This window comes from Myodes glareolus, chromosome 12 (genome assembly GCF_982192425.1).
Source record: "Myodes glareolus chromosome 12, mMyoGla1.1, whole genome shotgun sequence".
NCBI lineage: Eukaryota > Metazoa > Chordata > Mammalia > Rodentia > Cricetidae > Myodes > Myodes glareolus.
In genome coordinates, this window is record NC_142037.1 from 40,131,832 (window position 1) to 40,149,185 (window position 17,354).

At 44.2% G+C, this 17,354-nt stretch overlaps 1 protein-coding gene across 8 annotated transcripts in view; it reads right to left on the bottom strand.

Moving 5' to 3' along the window:
• The window catches only part of Lrch1 (leucine rich repeats and calponin homology domain containing 1), a 185,465-nt gene that overhangs the window by 58,728 nt on the left and 109,383 nt on the right, over window positions 1-17,354 (bottom strand). For 7 of the 8 annotated variants that reach the window (XM_087912228.1, XM_087912230.1, XM_087912231.1 and 4 more), the window contains exons 4-9: window positions 13,994-14,099; window positions 9,800-9,936; window positions 8,883-9,010; window positions 7,563-7,626; window positions 4,247-4,352; window positions 1,570-1,685 (exon numbers count right to left, since the gene is read on the bottom strand). In XM_087912228.1, the coding sequence (XP_087768354.1) occupies window positions 1,570-1,685; window positions 4,247-4,352; window positions 7,563-7,626; window positions 8,883-9,010; window positions 9,800-9,936; window positions 13,994-14,099 (657 nt within the window). The remainder of the gene's footprint in view (window positions 1-1,569; window positions 1,686-4,246; window positions 4,353-7,562; window positions 7,627-8,882; window positions 9,011-9,799; window positions 9,937-13,993; window positions 14,100-17,354) is intronic. The other variant, XM_087912225.1, reaches the window with a different exon arrangement.

Sequence of the window (17,354 nt, forward strand, 5' to 3'; positions counted from 1 at the left end):
GAGAAGAAGCTCCAAAAGTGAAAAGCTAGGATACCGTACAGATCACTTTGAGTTTTCCCCTTCTGGATGCCTGTTACCATTTTAGACCAGTGGTTCTCAACCTGGGGGTGGCATTGAATGACTCTTTCACAGGGTTCGCCTAATATCATCAGAAAATACGGCTATTTAGAATTCGTAACAGCAGCAAAATTACAGTAGCAACGCAAATAATGTTTTGGTTGGTGTCACCACAGCCCAAGGACCTGTGTTAAAGGGTCGCAGCATTAGGAGGGTTGAGAACCACTGATGTTAGACTGTCAGACTGCACAAACTAAGCAGGGTTGATTACGGAATCGCCAAATTGATTATTTTCACCTCGAGGGCGGAAAGAAAGCCACAGCACACGAGAATCTTAAGCAGCAGCGTAAATAAAGTTTGGCTTGTCTTCTTCCTGGTGTCCTTGGAGTTAATGGCCAAAAATATTGGTTAGGCTGGGTCAAAGCATCAAACTGATCATCATGGATGAGGGGCTGGCAAGGTGGCTCAGGAGGTCAAGGCGCCCGTCGCCAAACCTGATGATCTGAGTTCATGCCCTGGGAGCCACGTGGTGTAAGGAGAGTTAGCTGTCCTCTGACATCCATATGGGAGCCATCTTGCCGGCCCATCATGCTGAAGCCTTTGAGCCATATGACTTTTGAGCTTCTACTTTTGGAACACGTTGGATTTCAGATTTTTGGACTATAGATCATCATTCTGTAATGTCTACAGGAATATTCCAAAATCTTAAGAGCCCGGGAACCTGGGATATTTCTAGTTCTTTTTTTCTTTCTTTGGCTTTTTGAGGCAAAGTTTCTCAGTAACTAAGGAGCCAGTCCTGGAACTTGCTCTGTAGACCAGGCTGGCCTCGAACTCACAAAGATCCGTCTGCCTCTGCCTCCAGAGTGCTGGGATTGAAAGTGTGCACCAGCATTGCCCAGCTGACAATTCTAGTTCTGAGGTAAAAGGCTGCTCGGCCTGAGCTTCTCAAGAAGTAGTCATACAAAACATGATGAGGAAAAGAAAGCGATTTTGAGCTTTTGCAAATGAGCATGGTAATCATTCTGGTCAGCTGCTAACTTGTGAGGCTCGGTGAGACAAAAGGAGCTGAGCAATTCTTGAATCAGAAAAAAAAAGAAATTAAAAAGAAAAGAAGGGGCTGGAGAGATGGCTCAGTAGTTAAGAGCATTGCCTGCTCTTCCAAAGGTCCTGAGTTCAATTCCGGGCAACCACATGGTGGCTCACAACCATCTGTAATGAGGTTTGGTGCCCTCTTCTGGCCTGAAGACGTACATACAGACAGAATATTGTCATAATAAATAAATAAATACTTTAAAAAAAGAAAAAAAAAAGAAAAAAAAAAAGAAAAGAAAACCATATATAAACACCGAACCATCCAGAAACAAGCAGGGTTGATTCCCACTGCCAGACACAGACATGCTGGAGGCTTCCGGAGCAAACAGTAAGCGGGAACTGGAATGTTGGACTGAAATCTTTGAACCTGAATTCTAAGGTGCCAAGCAGAGGAATATGAGTTGAGCCGCACCATCTTACCTTAATATAGTTCATAAATCCCGAGTGAAGAGGATCTGCTCCATCAGCAAACTGGCCTCTTTCTTGTCCTGAGCTACTGTTGTCACCCAAGAGGGAAGGCTTTGGCTGAAATTCTACTGTCAAGAAGACACAGAGGAAGAAAGAAAGTGTGACTTTCAGGACAGAAGCATGAAGCACAGGTCCTCAAACACACAGATAACTGCTACCAAACCGTCTCTCACCCCTGTGAAGGTCCAGGAATAACCCACACTTTATCTTCCCTGTAAAATATAAGGTGAAAATTCACCAGGGGCGAAGGAATAAAAAATAAACGAGACCCCAAACTGAATATCAGACATCAAGGCTGCTTGATGGCTTAGCTCCCCACAAAAGAACTGAAATGTCACACCTCATGGTTTTAAAGAATCAAGACAATTATAAAAGAGAGTTTTTACGCTCTCCGCGGAATGTGGCTAATTAATTCAAATTCTAAGTTCAACGAGATGTACTGACTGGCTGTTCCATGGGAAGCGTCAAGCCACTTAAGAATATGTACCTTCATGTCCACTGGAGGGAGGAAACGGCTTCTGTCCTTAACCAACCAAAAATCTTCAGAAAACGTGGAACATGACTAGACAAGAGCCCCAAATCCTACCAATGACAGAAACGACCCCCCGAGAAAGACTCTCCAGAAGCAAGAGCATGCTGGCTAGGGTAGAAATCACCTGTCCCAGCAGGCAGAGCACAGGCAAACGGACAGCACAGACAACTGCTCTGACAGGAGGCTGCACAGGACAAAGCAGGGGGCATCCTTTATACGGTAAGGCTAAAAGGTAACCTTGTCGGGGGTTAGGAGGAGCTTACTAGTAAAAGATTATTTTATTTGAAAAATATGTCTCAAACATGACCCCCAATGCTACATATTGTGATAAGATTTACATGAATGAACACGGTGACAGTTATATTTTCATGTAAATATTCAGCTAGACTTTTGGGTTCACGTATGGTTTCTACTGTAATCTCTATATTTAAGGCTACCCTCAAGTCCTAAGTATAAAAATCTGTATCTATGGTGCTAGAGAGAAGGCTCACAGGTCCTCTTCCAGAGGACCCAGCTTCAGTTCCCAGCACTCACACACCAACCTACAATTGTCTGTTACTCCAGTTCCTGGGGATCTTTAACGCCCTCACACAGATACAGATGCCGGTAAAACACCAATGCACATATGATAAGAATAAATAAATCATTTAAGAATGTGTCAGAAAACACACAAGAATCTAAAGCTAAGAGTTGGGTATGGTGGTGCTCATCTATACCAGTACTGGAGAGGCAGAAGCAGGAAAGTGCCCTAGGCCAGCCTAGGCTGGAAGTAGGAAGAGCTTGTTCCAAACGAATACAAGTTTCCTAAATCTAAGAAGTGAAAAAAGATAGAGAAATGTTTGAGTGGTCTTAAAATAGCTCTCTGATCCTTAAGAAGACCATGACAGGGACTGAAGACGCAGCTCAGGAGGTAAAAGTGTGTGTTGCTCTTATCGAGGACCCAGGCTCAAGTTCCATTCCCAGCCCTCAGCACTTACATGGTGACCCACAACCAACTGTAACTCCAGTCCCAGGGAACCCAAAGTCCCCATCTGACCTCTGCAGATATCAGGCCCGTACATGGTGTGCTTACATACATGCAGGAAAAACATTTACACACATAAAATAAAATGAATAAATCTAACAAATTTTGAAAGAAAGTGATCATCCTGGGATTTGACCCATCACTGATACAGTTCTACGCTTTGTGTACAACATTCTCCATCCTCTATCACAAATCATGAAGGGTAAATTGCAATATTTTCTTTTAAAGTCATTGAATAAACAAGAGCCATCAAAATAATGCCCCAATTATCTATGATAGTGTGGCTCCCACAAGGATTGAGACACTCAAGCTACCGTGTTTAGTGATCACCTGATGATTATCTAAGAGTCAAAGCACTAGAGTTACAAAGACCCTTGGAGGCTATCTAATCTAATGGTCTTTACAGGAGATGGATGAGACCAACTGACTTGGTTACAGTACAACAGATTCCCAAGCTCAAACCTCAAGTGTATTAGATGTGTCCATGGAATAAAGCATGTCTTATAAATGATGGGCACTTCTAGGCCAGGCCACAACCTCCATGTTCAGCCACTCTAGCTTAAAACACATGGATGTGAAGACACTGGGAATCCATGCTAAAGGTAAGGAATGGGCATTGGTCTGCCAATCAACCCTTGGAGGGCAGCTGTCTGCCAACCACCAGCTTCTATTTGGACTGTCACTGAGATGTGGAAATTTGATGATAGCAAATAGAGCTGTCCTAAGTCTTATATATCATATCAATATTTTCTTTTCAAAAATCAATCTAAAGACTCTCCTCTAATCTTCAGGATGAGGGCTCCACTATTGACTGTGAGGAGCAGAGCTGGCTTGAGAAATCACTGGGAAGTCATTTCAACTGTCTGAGCCCTGGTCTCGCCACCTGTAGAATAGACAGAAGAGCTATCTAGAGTTTGGGACTTGACATGAAATTCCCCTGTGGGCATGGCAGTTAGCTCACAGTCTGTACAATGCAAAGAGGAAACTGATCGTCTCCGCATCTGTACGTGGTGCTGGAAGCCCTGTGGCCTAACCTACAAAGCAAGCGCTCTCCATACACATCTCGCTCAGACCTTTAGCTGGGGTCAGACGATGGCACGCATCTTCCTTAATGGTCTGGTCTTCCTCCATGATATTTGACATGGGAACATTGAGACTAACTGTGTCCTCATCGGAGGGCTAAAAAGATAAAAAAGGGAATCACGTCATCCAAAGGAGAAGTCTTGTGGGTGCAAAGAGAACTCTGTTAAGAAAGTGGCATCCTGACCTTAATAAACAGCCTACTGAGTAAAAGACAGCAGAGACAAAATCCTACCTATACAAATTCAGAAACACCCTAATGGTGATGTCTGAACTCAGGAGAGCGGCTGTTCACAGGGGATGGTGGGCATGCGAGTGAGACTTTTCAGACTGCTGGGAAGCTCTGCTTTATGAATGAGAGCTGGCTGTGAGCACAGATGTACAATGTTAACACTGCACACACACCTCTACATATAAGCTTCAACCTAAAGTCTCGTGGGGTTCCTCCCATTCTGAGCTTAGAGCCATAGGCACTCAAGGACCATGCGATGCCCAATGTGACAGGGGAATCTTTGTATACAAACTACCGCATTAGTCCTAAGCCATACTCTTGTATCCCAAGTTAAGACACAGATCCTCATTTATCTTCCCATCTCCATTTCTGGTGTTGCTATTTAGTGACAAGTGACAAGCATCCCAAGGCACAGGGAGCAGGGCATCCCCAGAGCATACAACAGGTGTGCGGCTGGTTGCTCAAGGTTTGCAGCTCTCTTCATTCTTGGACAGAAGCACAGCGGATTTAGAAACAGGCAGAAGGCAAGCATGACTTTCACTCAGCAAACAAATATTCACAGATTCCCCACAAGCTCTGGCTGAATTATCTTGGGGGAAAATAGGCATCTACTGTCTTCATGACCAATGTTAAGTCAGTCAGACAACGGCAACCGTCAGAGAAAAGGTACCAGTGTGACCACTGACCCCTGACCCCGACAATGAGGTTTCAGAGAGGAGTGATCCTGGTCAAAACATTTACAAATAGCACACCATGAAGTATAATTCAAAACCTTAGCCGGGTGGTGGTGGCGCATGCCTATAATCCCAGCAGTCGAGAGGCATAGACAGGTAGATTTCCGTGAATTTGAGCCAGCCTGGTCTACAAGAGCTAGTTCTAGGACAGGCTCAAAAGCTACAGAGAAACCCTGTCTTGAAAAACAAACAAACAAACAAACAAAACAAAACAAAACAAAAAACCTTACCATTCCTAAAAACCAAAACAAGCGTTTTAGAGGTATGCTTAGAAAATGAGGCTAGCATAGGGGTGAGACAGGCAAGGGAAAGACTCATTCATTTTATTCTACTGAATTATAATTATTTCTACAGTCCCCTTTCCCTCCCTCTCCCTCCCACCCTTACAGTTAGCAGAAGTCCAAAGATATGCATTTAATTAAATGGGGAACACAATTCCTTGGGCTCTCTTCAGAATGCTATTAGCATCCAACTTACAAGTGCAGCAGGATAATGAAGCTCTTTGTGAGATGTTTTATTAATGAACTTAATTACTCTTAGAAGAGAGATAAAGGAGAGCTTGTTTCAATTTAGTGGAAAATAAGTCCAGGGTGGCTAGTTTCTGCAACAATGGTCCATTTGAGGGTACTTAGGAATCTTCATGAAGTCCAAGGGGTTAAATAGACAGTAACATAGAAAAGCCATGGAGTCAGCGTTCCCACCACACGTGGGAACCATGGTCAACTGTCAATGTGGCTTCACGTGGGTCGTTTTCTTACATTGCTAGTGGCTGCCTACTAACTCTTCCTTAAAATGCTTTAAAAGAAATTCTCCATCAGAAAAATGCTGAGGAATTTTAATTTATTTTATTTTTAAAGTGTGTGTGTCTGTGTGTGGTGTGTGGTGTGTGTGTGTGTGTGTGTGTGTGTGTGTGTGTGTGTGTGTGTGTAGCATGTGGAGGCCGGAGGTCAATGCTGGAATCTCCCTCTCTCTCCACATTCTTCTTGAGACAGGGCCTCCTCACTGAGCCTGGATCCCACCGATTTAGCTCGGCTGGTTGGCCAGAGCTGCAGAGCTCCAGGGTCCTCTTGTCTCTCTTTCTCACGGTGTGATGACTGGATCGTATTTCCAGGGCTGGCTTTTCCAGCGGTTCTGGGGACTGAACCCGCGGTGCGCAGCGAGCATTTTACAAGACTACTCAATCCATGCCCCGGCACCAAATTTTAGATTGTTTCGTTTTGTTTTTAAAGAAACTGCTTTATAGCACATTTTGTGAAAAATAAACTTTTCTGCTTGTTAAAGCTCAAACCTAGAAGAGAACTGGAAAAAAAAAAACCTTCCAGGAATAGCATTCAATAAACTGTGATTCCTTTAGATGAAGTAACTGATCTAATGATTGCAACCTCAAGGATCCCTTGTGGGATCTAACGGACCACACAAGGCTGGGCGTTGTGGTACACTCCTTTAATCCCTGCACTCAGGAGGCAGAGGCAGGTGGATCTCTCTGAGTTCAGGGCCAGCCTGGTCTACAGAGTGAGTTCCAGGACAGCCAAAGAGACACAGAGAAGCCCTGTCTTGAAAATAAATAAACAAAAGACATGAATGATGTGCCCTGTGTCACTCGAAGAAGCTCTGTTATGCCAGACTGATTTGGCTAACCTTACAAATAAATTTAATTTTCTGAACAGAACACAGCTGAAGTGCCAGAACTATAAATACTATAGGTAAGGGCCAGAGAGATGGCTCAGCAGGGAAAGGTGCCAGGTGCCAAGTCTGATGGCCTGCCTGAATTTAATCCCAGGAACCCACATGGCAGAAGGAAGGAACTGACTCCTGCACGTTGCCCTTGAACCTCCACACATGGTGTGGCACATGCACACCCTAACACACACATTCACTGAAACATTTGACAAATACAATGGTTAGTTACAAACATTTCAGGGGATAAGATACTCAGACACAGCGCACACTTGGCTCCTGAACACTTCTGAATACATATAACCACGCGTCCCTGAAGTCCTGTTAAAGACAGGTATATTTCTAAGAGCGCTTCATGCTTGTACAGGACTTGGCCCTTTCATGATATCTACTGAGCATTAAAGAATATTCAGATGATGTGGGAGTGGAGAAAAGACAGGGAATGTATTTTTGAGTTATTTCTAAAATACTAAGGTAGACAGAGATACAGAATGACAGAAGCTACTGTTTACAGAACCTTAGGGGTCCAAGTTGTGCTCCCAAATGTGACTGAACTGTCAATGCAAATCATCCAAATGCGTCAGCGGCTTCTTCCAGAAAAAGACTTTAGTGGACATAGACAGATGGGCCCAGAACCAAGGAGAATACTGTGGTCACCAGATTTACCTCAGTGGCAGACAACCGCTTATCCCCATTGTCACTTCCAACTCCCGAATCAGAATCCTTCTTACTGGGGAGATGTCATCATCGTTGAATTTGGTTAGGAAAAAAAAATTTTAAAAATCACAAAGTTGACACCCAGATACACCAACTAGCAATATAATAACTTCATTATCATCATTATTGTAATTATGATTATATGACAATGAATCAGTTTACTCCTAAGAACTATGAAGAAATGGACATAATGAGAACCATACACAGCTGCCACCGACATGATAATTCTCTGTATTCAGGACTTCCTCCTCTGAGGAGCAACTTATTGCTTTGAAACAGTTACTAATTTTATTTCATTGGTACATATATTAAAAACAGTAAGATATATAATTGTTTTGATCTGGTAGGTAATAAAACACTATTCTCAATCATTTTGAAAACCTTTCCCGTTCCCGTGATTAACTATACCTGGTAATATAAATATAAAATAATCAATATATAGTTATAGCATTATTTTGAAAATGCCATTAGGGTGGTATGAAATTTCAGGTCACCCTGTTTAGCGAAGAGCAAAGCAAAACGTCTCTGCCCCGGAGAAGTCTCCAGAAGGCACTGTTCCTTAATGTCCCTGAGGCTACTCTGTTCTCAAGATGCTCATGGCCTGTCTTACAGCACAGATGGTCCAGGGAAGCTTGAAGGGATCCTCACACTTCCACAAGAAACCAGAAAAAAAATGGGAAAAAAATTATCCACAATGCATTTTAAAAACTGAAGCCCACAGGTCTTAAAGGTGTTAAGATACAACTAACAGTGTGCAGGTATATAGGAAATCAGTAACTCCTTAAACATTTCAGCTTGACACAGTCATTAAAATCAAAAACAGCAGGGCTGAGACAAAATCTTGCTATACATACCTACGTTCGGACCAGGCTGACCTAAAATTCACAATCTTCTTAGCTTGGTCTCCTAAATACTGGGATGACAGGTGTTTGCCACCATGTCCAGCTTAAGAACACCAACTTTAAAAAATGTAATGCTTTACAATAAGAGTTTGATATAGCTATGCTAATTGGAAGCATAAAAATCCATTCTAGATATTGTTTATGAGCATCCACACATGTATTCGGGAAGAATTGACTATTGATGAGGAGAAGGTAGATCAGAGTCTCTCCAGCATCAGCTTTCTGTACACCATTCTTTTCCCAAGCTTTAAGTCATGAGTGTGAATCACACAAATGAAACATAGGTATTCTGGCTTCCAGTTATCTGGGCAGCTGCGTCTACGCACCTTCTAAGCAGGCTCTCTCAGGAAGGAAGGCATTAACTTACCTGTCGTCTACGTGCTGGTGTAAATGAGGCCTCTCCATGGCGTGGAGGTAGAGGGGATCAGTCGTCTTAATCTGGCACGCCTGTATACTCAGATACTTAAATATGTGCACTTTGCCTTTTGTGCAAATCTACGAAAACATCAGTAATGCATATTTATTCCTCAGTGACAAAACAAAATGTAAGTTTCAGGTCCCTGACCGTGCCATTTAATCTTCAGAATGTCATGGTGAGCAACCCCCTAACGACGGCCACAAAACACACATGGACTCTCAGGACTGTTCCCTCCAAATTCTACTTTGAACAGAAAATTATGCTCAAGAAATTCCTAACCTTTTGTAACTACTAAATTTTAATGAAAATGTATTTAAATGACAAAAGTGTAAGATTTATAAAAGTGGGCCCATATTGGTAATAGTCCAACTATAAAAGGTGAAAAAACATTCATTTTCAAGTCTATAGAGAACAATTAAGAGTTTAAAAGATAATCATAGATTTAATAAGTCATTATGTTATTTAAAAAGAAAATAAACTGTAAAATTTGTATGAAGAAACATACATACTTTATAGTGTTTCTTACAGTTTTCTATTTGATACCTGTCTCAAAAATATCAGCGATTATTTACTTTTAAGATGTTTAAATTCCACTTTCCTAGCTAACATTCAAATATGGAACATTTTACCCCTTTTGTAGCCCATATATTCTATGACTGAGTGGTACATTACCAAACCTGTAATTTTGGCCTTGGGGTGTTAAAAACGGTGACAGAGATTTGTGCGCACAGATGTGATGCATCCCGAGGTAACTTAGCCAGATGTACTTAAAGCTGCACTCGCTGCAGGAGAATACCCACTGCACCCCATCAGGCCTAGCGCAGCCTTGGGTGTGCAGAGAGTCAAGGCTCTGGGCGGGTCCTCACCTGAGCCGGAGGGGACTGCAGAGGGTTGTTCTCCAGCTGAAGCACCTGCAGCTGCTTCATCTCTCTGAAGCAGATGGGGATCACCAGAACTTTGTTGCAGGAAAAGTCAAACTTTACCAAGGGGAGATCTACCAGCTCTGAAACAGAGAAAAAGGAAAATGAATTAAAAGAAAAGAAAGGAAAGGGGAGGGGGAGGGGAGGGGAGGGGAGGGGAGGGGAGGGGAGGGGAGGGGAGGGGAGGGGAGGAGAGGGGAGGGGAGGAGAGGGGAGGGGAGGAGAGGGGAGGGAAGGAAAAATCTCAGAAAACAGTAGGATCAAGCAGCTACCCCCTCAAAAATGAACCTTCTGCATATGGGGGGGATATGCTGTTTAGTAAAACCAACAGCCAGCTGTTAGGAATACACGGTATGCATATGAAGTATTTCCCTGAATGGGGGATCTTTCCTGGGTGCTCAGTCACCACAAACTGCACTGGGAACACTTGACATTCATAGTATCTAAGGAGTCAGTTCTCTTCCAGCAAAGGAACGGCAGGAGCCCTGCCACACAGAACATGATTGCTCTAGCTGTCACCCATTTTCCTGAAGCACTTGCTGACGAGGAATGACATGTTAATGACAGAAAATCCTTATGTATTCAGTGGCGCTTAGTTGGCACGGAACCAGAAAAAGTTCCGGTCACTATGTTCCTGATTTTCTCAGAGGCTGTTTTTTGTTGTTGTTGTTGTTGTTGTTGTTGTTGTTGTGTTTTGTTCCTTTCCCTAGTGTTACCTAATTTAGGATTTTCCACAAGACCCTGTAATTCTATCTGGCCGGGCTGTTTCGCTGCCTTTGAAGTCGGCCCCCAGCGCAGCTCACGGGAGAAGATGCTGCCTTTAGCCTGAGGTCCCCACCCAGTGGCACAGTAAACACTCAGTAATTCCAAGTATTCCAACCGACACTGGCAGCTGCTAGGAATGAAGTCCAACACATTCCCAGAGAGCAAAGCGAGGCTGGGTGGTGCCAGAACCAGGGTGACGCTGGCAGATCTCAGAGCTGGTTGGGTCGAGACTACAGTAGGGTCACTTCAGAACAGTGCCCCGTACTTCGGGTATGGGAGCTGTCAGAGGCCAAAATATAGTGGTTTCAAATACTTCTGGCTTCCTAAAGAGGAAGACAGCCAGAAGCTAGACAGGGAGAGGACCCGAAGGAGAGGGCACCCACCTAAAAGAAGACTCAGCAGTTTCTCCTCTTCCATTACACGGCTGAGGCTTTCAAACAACCCTGCAGAGGACTTTGGCTCCCCTGACACCACTCCCTGGGGGTTGAGCGCTGTGTCTTCTCAGAACTCAAGGCCCTGGGAAAGTAAGGGGCTTTCCGTCTTTCACACCTCAGCGTATTACTTCATCTTCCAGAACGGAGTAACGAGATAGAAAATTCTAGAATGATGAAGAATACCCGACTCCCGGGCCTCAAAGTCAAGTCTGTGGAGGCTCTATAGGACAAACTCAGGAATTGTATGTCAAAACATATGCCAAGGAATCTGTGTGTCCACACTGCCCTGAGCAGCTCAAATCCCCAGTGGGGGCAGTCACGGGTCTGGACATCTCCTAAAGGCTGTCTGGATGAGGCACAGGGAGGAGTGACAGGGGCACTAGGTTGGGGAGGTGGAAGCATGGGACTGAAAGGAAAGGGAAAGCAGGGTTCTGTCTTAGTGTTTCCATTGCTGCAATGAACACCATGGCCAAAAACCACCCGGTGAGGAAAGGGCTTAGCTCAGCATACAGTTTACAAAGAGAGGGCAGGGCAGGGGCCTGGAGGCAGGAGCTGATGCAGAGGCCATGGAGGAGTGCTGCTTAGTGGCATGCTCCTCAATGCTTGCTAAGCCTGCTTTTGCCTGGATTCTTCTAGAAACCAGCATCATTTGCCAAGGGGTGGTAATACCCACAGTGGGCAGGAAGCCCCCAGTCAAGAAAATGCCTACAGACTTGCCTGCAAGCTAATCCTTTCTCAATTGACGTTCTCTTCCCAGATGCTCTAGCCTATGTCAAGATGACTAAGAACAAAATGACTAACCAGTATAGATCCCTCATGGTGCAGTCTGTAGATCACCTAAGGACTGGGATTCCCAGGGCAGGATGACTTCGGAGCTAAGCCAGTGTTAAAATTTAATGGGACTCTGTGTTCTGGCTTTTATGATTCCTTTGCTAGAAGTAACGGGGCTTTTTAGACAATAGCTATTATGTAGCAAGTGTTCCCAGCAATTGTTTACCAATTGAAATGGAGACTGAGCATAACCACAGGAGTATTCCGGGGAGTGGAGAACTCACAGGTGAAGAGCAAAGGACGCTTTTCCGGCGGCCACTGCCTGGTCCAGGGGTTTCACCGTGCAGTAGCGTAGGGGAATGAGACCGCTACGTTCTCACAGCAGCCGTGAAGGTAATGACAGCCTTGCAAGGCTGATCAGAAAGGGACAAGAGGCAGAAGAGGTAAAGAAAGAAAGCCACGTCAAGAAGGGGGAAAGGAGGAAATGGAGAAGCAGAAAAACAGGAAGACAGAAGCAAATAAGAGGAGGAAGAAAAGGAAGAGAGGAAAGAAGAAAAGAAACAGGAGGAAAAGAAGAGGAAGACGGAGCAGAAGCAGAAGAAAGACCGTTGGGAGGAGGAGGAAGGAGAAAGAAGACTGGGAAAGGAGCTGAAGGTGGGAAAGGAGGTCGAACTCTACATTTCTCTCTCTATTCAAAGGGAGGCAAGGAATAATGCTCTAGTACCCCCTGCCATCATGGCCTAAAAGAAGGAAGCAGGGCCTCCCCGTTCTATTTGTTGTAAGATACACAAAACTGGATAGGGTGAGTAGGCTGCAAACTTCTCTTTTCCTCCTCCTCAAACTGAAACCATATGAGGGAAGAATCCCCAGGAGAACAAACGGAGGTAAATATGGAAGGCCACGGATGGGCTGCCTGGAGGGATCAACACTCTTGTCAACAGAGTTCTCTACACAGAGGCAGAAAGAAACTTAATATTCAGAATTATCTTTTCCTTTTTAAAAAAGGTTCCAGTAACCTTAACATTTCAGCTCTGGGTTTTGTATTTTTTTTAAAAATATCAAAGCTGAGAAAACATAATTATGAAAGGCAGAGCAAGTGGCAACTGATTTTTTATTTATTTATTTATTTATTTATTTTTTAGGGAAAAGAATGCTCTTAAGGTGGGAGAGAAGCAGTAAGAGAACCAGAAACTGAGGCTTGGCAGGTGTGCTCTCTTCCCCTGTGCCATACTGTGGCCATACAATAATGTAATTGGTTTTCCCTTCTGGAAACGGAGTCAATTATTTATGACATTTCCAAAAGGATTATCACAGGCACTCGAATGCAGAGGGGCTTCTTAATAGCAAACCCGAAAGGCTGTGTTGTGCAGATGTGCTGCGAATTAAAATTTTGTTTGTAGTTATTGTTTGTGGTTATTATTATTAGGGAAAATGGTTTTATACACTCAAAGAAATGAAACTGTGCCCCGGAACCAGTGGAGAAAGTAAATGTCTTCAATGAGCTCATCTCGGGTAAGGCAATGAAACCTACACAGAGGAAGTTTATAATTCTTCTTCGAATGCAAGCCGGCATGAGCAAGGGGAACCCCCCAGCCCGCTACCATCACATATGATGCATTTTACAGAGCTCTACTGCTCTGCACTGTTTCAGAAGCTGTTTCCATGTCTTGAACAAGAAAGTGAAAACAAGAAGGCAGATTTCAAAATGCCACACTAATGAATACCAAATGAACTGGATGACAGCTGCCTCCTAGTGTGCACGTTGGCACTGAGATGCCTTCCAAAAAAGTCCTGGAAATTGGCTACTGCAGAAGCTTCCTAAATGTAATCGTACGCACTTACATCGAGGAGTTAAAATGGAGTCACCTTAGAACCCAAGATGGGGCAACATACTTAAGTTATGGAACACAGCAAAATCAAGCAGGTACTGACCGGGAAGCATCATCCCTACCAGCGAGCATTCATAGAGCTCAAAAGTGCAATGCATGCTACCAGAGAAAAAGAATAATCTTCCTTCTTACCCTGGGAGTACGCTCTGAACCCCTGGAGATTCAAATTCTTAATAATAGCAACCAGTGTGCACAGGTACACAAGACTCACCACCGCTTATAAAGAAAAATGAAGAAAGTAACGTCTCCTGCATGTTCTTCCTCTTGCCCTACTTTCTTACCGGGTGGTAAAACCTTAAGGTAATTTCTCCGGACGTTCAGTTCTCGCAGAGACTTCAGTTGGCCTATCTGCTGGGGCAAAGCTGTGATCTCGTTGCAGCTGACATCCTGCAAGAGGAGTGTTGAGGGGGGTGGTCAGACAGGGATAACAAAATGCCCCCCCCAAGCATTTCATGTGAATTCTCCTCAAAGAACGCAAATGTTTGTCTAACTCCACATTCCACTTTTCTACTGGTCTCCAGCTCCCCAGTCAGAGGGCGTCAATGATAAAGAGAAAGAGTTTGGTTTCCTGTGTCCTTCGAAGGGAGAAGAGACATCAGTGGCATTCACTAGCCATTTCTGTCACTCTTTTTTTTACGGTGCTCAGATCTCATACAATACCCACCACAAACTTGCAAGGTGATGTTGCTAGCTAATATTCACAGTTGGAGAAAACGAGGCTTTGTGAGTCCAGGCAGGCAGGTGCCAGGTGACCTTAGGAAGGAATTACCAGGCACTGTTCAGAAGGAAAAGAAATGGCCTCCCATCATACCACGTTTTTACAAAGAGAACCATGAGCACACCAACTGATTGTGCAAGTTATTTCGAATGGACCTCCTATCACATGGCAGAAAGCTGTGGCCAACCACTGCATACACATTTAGTAAGCAAGTCTATGAGGGTACAAGGATTTTGTCATCTTTGTTTTGGAAGGGCAGTACCACACTAATCCTTGATTAGAACCAGTTCATTACACATCAAATATAGACACAGCTCTTCTTACCCTATACAAACTCGTCCACATAAAACATAGACACGGCTACTCTTACTCTATAAAACTCATCCACGTAAGATAAAGACGTGGCTCTTCTTACCCTAAACAAACTCATTATCCCTCCCCACATCTTCCCTACAGTTTTGCTTTCTTCTCCTACAACTCTAGACCTCCCTTCAGTCTGACAATGCTCGCACTCAGAATGGCTCTTGCATGTGACCTTCTCTGGGTGGCTTCTGTTCCTCCCCCAGCCCTCACATCCATCCCCTCAGAGCTATCCCAGTGCAAATTCCACTCTGTTGTTCATCAGCTTAAGCTTTAGTAAGGCCCAGCCCTTGTGAGGAGGCCTGTCAGTCTCCCCTGACGTTTTCTGAATGCTCTCTCTTGCACTCCACGCTCAAGTCATGCAGTCACCACTTGGGAGATTTGGTGTAGGCCACGCTGTCTCACAGCCCCAAGACTCATTCTGCTTGATATGCAAAATCTGGCATTGTCTTCTTGGCCTCCTCCACATCTGTCATGGCTCAACTCAAGCCTCAACTTTACTCTTTGAGACATTCCCATGATCGTCTCCTGCTCTGAACAACACCCAGAGATGGGTATTTCCCCCTTCCCCTTTGCGGTCCTATACAGGCAGTGCTACCTGTAATTCACTTGTTCCTTTACCCTCCTCCTCCTGCAAAGCTGGGAGTTTCTAAGTGAAAGTACCCATGGCCTATTCTCTCCACATTTCTGGTGCCTAGCAGAGTGCCAGATATAAGACAGAGATGAAATTTCCAATACCCTCTGATGTGGACATCCCATAATACTGTGGCTCCTTCCGCCTTGCAGCTGAGATCCCAGAATGTTTTAACATATCCCTCAATTTCGATGCAGGTTCCACTGGCTATTACAGAACCAAAAACAAACGCAGGCTGAGAATTACCCTAATGAGGTCTAGTCATTAATAGCCCATGTTACTTATGAACCTGCAAGACATTCTTTCTCTTTAGAGGTCACCAAGGCCTTGTTACAAAATACCAGTTCACTTTCCTTCAGACTAGATTAAAGCATCACTAACCAGTCAATCCCTTGCTCACTACTTCAACCCTACAGGCAGGATCTCTTTTCGACCAGGGCTATGTCAGTCAGAGATTGCTATTTTCTAGCTTTGCCACTATGTCTCAAAGCCCTCAGGTGATCCTCGTCAGTCACACGCCTACAAAGTGGACAATTCCTTACAGAGGCACAATTATCCCCTCTGGTACAAGAGTAGGAGGCCCCAGTCTATGAAAATGGTGTGCATAAAGTCGGTGACACACTGCACTCTCCTGTCGTCCTTGGAGTGGAGAAGCAGGGTGAGAGGGGTCAGGGTCACAGCATCTTCAGGATGCTGCCCTTCTCCTGATCCACAAAAGTCACACACACACCTCTAGAGTTGTAAACAAATTAACAAAACAAGAACAACAAACCTCCACCAGTACAGCAGAAACACAAATGAACCAGAAACAAAAATAGATAAGAAAGTAAAATCAGAATTAGGCCATGGCCAAGGGGTCCAAAAACAAATCCTTCCTGTGAGAACTGGATCTTTCCATGCCTTAACTAAGTTATGAATCCGCAATGGGCCCATTCCACTCTGGTTTACAACAGCCCTCACAAGCATGGAACCCAGGTATGCCTGAGACAGGAGTCACATCAGATCACTGTACTCTAGACTCTAGACGAGGCCTGGTGTGGGAAGGTTGAGATCAGAGGTGGAGGCAGGGCTGTAGGGATTATTTTCTATCTATGGGGAGGATGTGTGTTACCGAACTACAAATTAAGTTTCTGTAATCTTATAAGTGAGCTCCACTGTTTGTGGAAATCTGTCTCTGTGAAATCAACAATTCCCACAAGATTCAAAGATGTAATGAATATGATTTTAAAAATGAGTGGGAAGAGAAGCTAAAGGATAACCTACACATTTAGGCGACACACTCACAGGATGCCCTGTCCTGAGATCAAACGCAGCCTTGCTCCATTCTTAGAGAGAACTATATATACCTTGCCCTGTGTCAACCGCTCCCAGTTAATTAGTATGGAAGAATGCTGGACCCCTGAAGCCAGGTGACTCCTCCTAGCACACATCCCTAATGCTTTGACCTTAGGAGCAAAACTGACTCCTGCAGGCTGTATTTAAACATGTGCTGGTAGACACAGCACCCGCCTACCCACATAAAACAGAGCTGGACCCCAAAGGCACCTAACTTTTCCACCTAAGAGACAGGAAGCCTGTGGACAAGTGCAAGCACAGGGGCTAGAAGCCTGTGCAGATTTTGAAGTCGGCGATGTGAATGATATTCTATATTCCTACTAGTTATGTCTCCCAATAAAACAGCAAGCAGAAACTTCCCAAGCAAATCTATTACATAAGGGAGAGACAGGCTGTCCACCACTGTACATTCAATATGATGAAAACAGGGCAAGTCCTATTCCCCAGGAGCCACTGAACCTAACCAAATTTTAAAGAGGTTATGAATATCATCATTAAAATAAACCCCATGAGTAATTATGTCTAATTAGCTGAAGGAGGAGGAGGAAAAAGAGATAATAGTCTACATGTCTGGGGATGTTTCGGTTTTGAAAAT